This window comes from Lipotes vexillifer, unplaced genomic scaffold (assembly GCF_000442215.2).
Source record: "Lipotes vexillifer unplaced genomic scaffold, Lipotes_vexillifer_v1.1 scaffold533, whole genome shotgun sequence".
Taxonomy (NCBI): domain Eukaryota; kingdom Metazoa; phylum Chordata; class Mammalia; order Artiodactyla; family Lipotidae; genus Lipotes; species Lipotes vexillifer.
In genome coordinates, this window is record NW_006773553.1 from 1,234,518 (window position 1) to 1,238,990 (window position 4,473).

Here is a 4,473-nt window from a genome sequence, read left to right on the forward strand (position 1 = left end):
CTCTGCTCCAGGGATGCCATCGCCAAGGTCCTGTACGCGCTGCTGTTTGGCTGGCTCATCGCCAGGGTCAACGCGCTGGTATCCCCGCAGCAGGACGCGCTGTCCATCGCCATCCTGGACATCTATGGCTTCGAGGTGGGGCCCCGGGGGCGCTCTCGCACCATCATCTGTTCAGGGCCCTCTCCTATGATTATCTCCCTCCACTCGCCCACAAGCACTCCCTGGGGGCTCCGGGCGCCAGGCCCTGTGGGCAGCACCAGGGACCCCAGAAAGAACCAGACCTGGGCCCTGACCTTGGGGCGCTTCCAGGAGGGACTGGGTGGGATGAGGATGAACACTGACGAACACACGCGGTCAGAGCTGTAACAGAGGCAGCCTGGCGCTGGGGGAGCCTGGAGCAGAACCCTAGCTGGGCAGGCATCAGGTAAGGTTTCCTGGAGGCGGAGGAGACGTCCTGAGCTAATTCCTTAAAAACCAGCCAAGGCATTTGAGGTGGAGGGAACAGCCTATGCGGAGGCTCAGAGGTGTGGGCCGTGGTGTCTGGGGAGGTGGAAGTCATCTGGGCGGTTAGGGTGGGGGGCATGGAGAGAGACAGGCAAAATCAGAATAACAGAAGTGGCAGCTGAGGCTCCTGTGGCACCTGTTGTGTGCCAGCTGATGTTCTAAGCACTTTGCTTATTAGTTCGCTTAATCCTTACAACCACCCTGTGAGGTGGGCACTGTCGTTATCCCCATTTTACAGGTGGGGAAACTCAGGCATGGGGGGCTTAGAAAGTGGCAGAGCCAGGACTGGAACGTAGGCAGAAGGTTCCAGAGCCTGGGGCTTCAGCCGCTGCATGTGCCACCTTGCATGGGACCGTCAGGTTCTCACCTGTGTGCAGTCGGAGCCACCGAGGGTTCTGGGCAGGGGGTCTGTGGGCGGGGCTCCAGTTCGCTGAAACTGTGGAAGGCAGGGATGAGTCTGCACGGGGCGGTGGGCAGGCCCTGGGCGGGACGCACGGGCTGCGGGCCACGGAGGGGCAGGGCCCAGCCTCACCACACGCCCGGCAGGACCTGAGCTTCAACAGCTTCGAGCAGCTGTGCATCAACTACGCGAACGAGAGCCTCCAGTACCTCTTTAACAAGATCGTCTTCCAGGAGGAGCAGGTGGGAGTCCTCCGTCGCTCTCTGTCCCGCCCCCGCTGGCCGCTGGGCCTCCTTGGAGGCGGATGGGCTGTGCTGGGAACCGGCACACGCGAAAGCCTGTGTTATGGAGGGGCAGGTGCGGGGGTGCTGAGTGCAGAGGAGAGCCCCTTGGGGGGTCCCCCTCACCCTCGGCAGGGCTGTTCCAGGCCGGGGGAGGAGCAGGGCCCGGAGGAGGTGGTTCGTGCGGCCCCGCTGGGGAGTGAGCTCCCTGGGCTGGGAGGTGTGCACGCAGAGGTGCCCTGGCCAGGCCCCCGGATGGCGTCCGCCTGAGGGACGGGCTGGGAGGGGCCCGGGGCTCGGAGGCAGAGGCCCGCCGCCTGCAGGAGGAGTACATCCGCGAGCAGATGGACTGGCAGGAGATCACCTTCGCCGACAATCAGCCCTGCATCAGCCTCATCTCGCTGAAGCCCTACGGCATCCTGCGCATCCTCGACGACCAGTGCTGTTTCCCCCAGGTGAGCCTGCTCAGGATGCTGGACGTCTCTGAGCCTCGTGTCCTGCATTCCTCCCTGCTCTGGCGTGGGGTCGGAAGCTCAGGACTCTCAACCTGCCATTCAAACCTGGGGTGACTGAGGCTGGATGGGGGCTCGGGACGAGGGGCTGCACCAGTCTGGGAAGTCATAGAAGGTTTCCTGGAGGAGGTGACCTTGTGCTTGGGCCTCAGATTCCGACTGGAAAACACAGGGGTGGGATGGGTGCTCTGGGCAGTGGGACTAGAGCGTGCAGAGACAGCTGAGCTGGATGGGGGGCAGCTGGGAGCACACCCGTCTTCAGGATCCACTTAGGCCACCCCAGCCCGAGCAGTGGGCAGCCAGAGGCAGCGGGGACTTGTTCCCCCTCCCCGGTGCTCGCTGGGGAACCAGTCAGGGCTGGAGAATTTGCCACTAGGCGAGGAATGGGATGCCGGGCCCCTGTCCACCCGCTGACCGCCGCCTACCCCCAGGCCACAGACCACACGTTTCTGCAGAAGTGCCATTACCACCACGGCGCCAACCCACTCTACTCCAAACCCAAGATGCCTCTGCCCGAGTTCACCATCAAGCACTACGCAGGCAAAGTCACCTACCAGGTGAGACCCAGAGCCATGGCCTCTGGTGCCCTTCCCCGCCGCTGGGGACACTGGCACCTGTTCCAGTTTTGGCCCTGCTGGTCCTGAGCTGTGTGACCTTGGCCAAGTCACTTTACCTCTCTGAGCCTCAGTTTCCTTCTCTGGAAAGTGGGGATGATAATAGTGCCCGTCTCACGGGGCGAGTGAGAGAAGTCCAGGGCCAGGGCGGGTGTGATGAGAAGGAGCCCCCGTCAGCGGTCACTGTCACCACTGTCACCTCAGCTCATTCCTGCCCTGGAGCCGTCTCAGGCCAGGATTTTGAGCCTGTCCCCGCTGGGCCTCGTTTTCCTCATCCGCAGAATGGGCACAGGACAGTGTCCTCACTGAGGATGGGGCCAAGACGTGGACTGGTCACATGAGGCTGTGACTACTGCCCCTGCCCTGGGGGTGGAGAGGCTAGTGGGGCAGGAGCAGGGGGAGAGGGGAGGAGGGGAGGAGGCAGGCTGGCGCGCCCCGGGGCCGCGTGGGCTGGAAGTGGGGTCCGGCCCAAGCTGCCCCGCCCCCCCTCCAGGTGCACAAGTTTCTGGACAAGAACCACGACCAGGTGCGCCAGGACGTGCTGGAGCTGTTCGTGCGGAGCCGGACCCGGGTGGGCACCCCGCCTCGCCTCGCCGCCCCCCTGAGCGCGCAGCCCACCACTGGGCCCCTCTCCCAGCCCGCCCCTCCCTGAGTGGCCCTTCCATCCCCACACCTTCTCGGCCTCCACTTCCCCCTCCCCCTGAGGACACTGCCAGAGCTCACGGCCAGGTCTGTAACAGGCCACCTCAGGGGCCAGGCACGGAGTCAGTGCCTGTGTGTTCCCCAGCCACGGGCGGCCCCCTTGGAAGGTGCTGAGCGCCCTCACTTGAGAGGTATGCCAGCTGGGAGGACACGGCCTCACAGAGAGGACAGAGGGCCAGCGGGTCACTTTTCTGACCCCTCTGGTGCAGGGACTGACGCCTTTTGTTCTTTCCCTGTGTCTCTCTTGCTCTCTCTCTCTCTCTCTCTCTCTCTCTCTCTCTCTCTCTCTCTCTCTCTCTCTCTCTCTCTCGTTTCTGCCTCTGGGTCCCTCCCCATCCCTGTCTCCCGTCTCCCGCGCCTTGACTGCTGACTGGCCCAGGTGGTGGCACACCTCTTCTCCAGCCATGCCCCGCAGGCTGCCCCTCAGCGCCTGGGCAGGAGCGGCTCCGCCACCCGGCTCTACAAGGCGCACACGGTGGCCGCTAAGTTCCAGCAGTCGCTCCTGGATCTGGTGGAAAAGATGGAGAGGTGGGCGTGGCAGGGGCACAGCGCCCAGCCTCATCTCTGACCCACCCTGTGACCCTCAGGGGTCAGCACCCTCCTTCTCTGGGGCCTCACACTGCCCTCCTCCCGCCCCTGCCCAGGTGTAACCCCTTGTTCGTCAGGTGCCTGAAGCCCAACCACAAGAAGGTATGTGATGGCTGAGGTCCCTGGGGGAGCCAGGTCCTCTCCCCATGCTGTGTGACCTTGGGTGAGTGGCTTTGCCTCTCTGGCCCTCCATCTGTTGGGCCAATGTGCAGGCTCCCTATCTGAGCCTTCCCCCAGGAGCCAGGCCTCTTTGAGCCAGATGTGGTGATGGCCCAGCTACGCTATTCGGGGGTGCTGGAGACTGTGCGGATCCGCAAGGAGGGCTTTCCGGTGCGGCTGCCCTTCCAGGCGTTCATCGACAGGTACCTCGGTCAGGGTGGTTCTGAGCTCCAGAGACCCCTTCCCGGCCCACCGTGGCCCTAGGATTACGCAGCCCGGGATGAATAGGGCTTGCCACGCACACTTGCTCAGATTGTGCAGTACCCAAGACCAGCACATGCCAGCTGTTATATGGAACATGTATTTACTGTTTTGCATTTTTTCATAGTTTTATTATGTGTGTGTTGATTCTAAAGAGTAGTAATTTTAAGAGTTATTTTGACAAGTTTCCAGCAGATGGCGGTAAATCACCTTATTCTACTGAAACAATTTATAAGTTTTCGGGTTGGTCAGTATTTTTTTTTTTTTTTTAATTTTTATAATTTTTGAGTTTACTTTTTTTTTTTTTGCGGTACGCGGGCCTCTCACTGCTGTGGCCTTTCCCGCTGCGGAGCACAGGCTCTGGACGCGCAGGCTCAGCGGCCATGGCTCACGGGCCCAGCCGCTCTGCGGCCTGTGGGATCTTCCCGGACCGGGACACGAACCCGTGTCCC

At 62.3% G+C, this 4,473-nt stretch overlaps 1 protein-coding gene across 1 annotated transcript in view; it reads left to right on the forward strand.

Moving 5' to 3' along the window:
* The window catches only part of MYO15A (myosin XVA), a 50,544-nt gene that overhangs the window by 15,125 nt on the left and 30,946 nt on the right, over positions 1 to 4,473 (forward strand). Inside the window, exons 15-22 of the mRNA XM_007448418.1 lie at positions 12 to 135; positions 1,051 to 1,146; positions 1,509 to 1,640; positions 2,129 to 2,254; positions 2,805 to 2,882; positions 3,393 to 3,541; positions 3,658 to 3,703; positions 3,839 to 3,963. Coding sequence (XP_007448480.1) covers positions 12 to 135; positions 1,051 to 1,146; positions 1,509 to 1,640; positions 2,129 to 2,254; positions 2,805 to 2,882; positions 3,393 to 3,541; positions 3,658 to 3,703; positions 3,839 to 3,963 — 876 coding nt within the window. The remainder of the gene's footprint in view (positions 1 to 11; positions 136 to 1,050; positions 1,147 to 1,508; positions 1,641 to 2,128; positions 2,255 to 2,804; positions 2,883 to 3,392; positions 3,542 to 3,657; positions 3,704 to 3,838; positions 3,964 to 4,473) is intronic.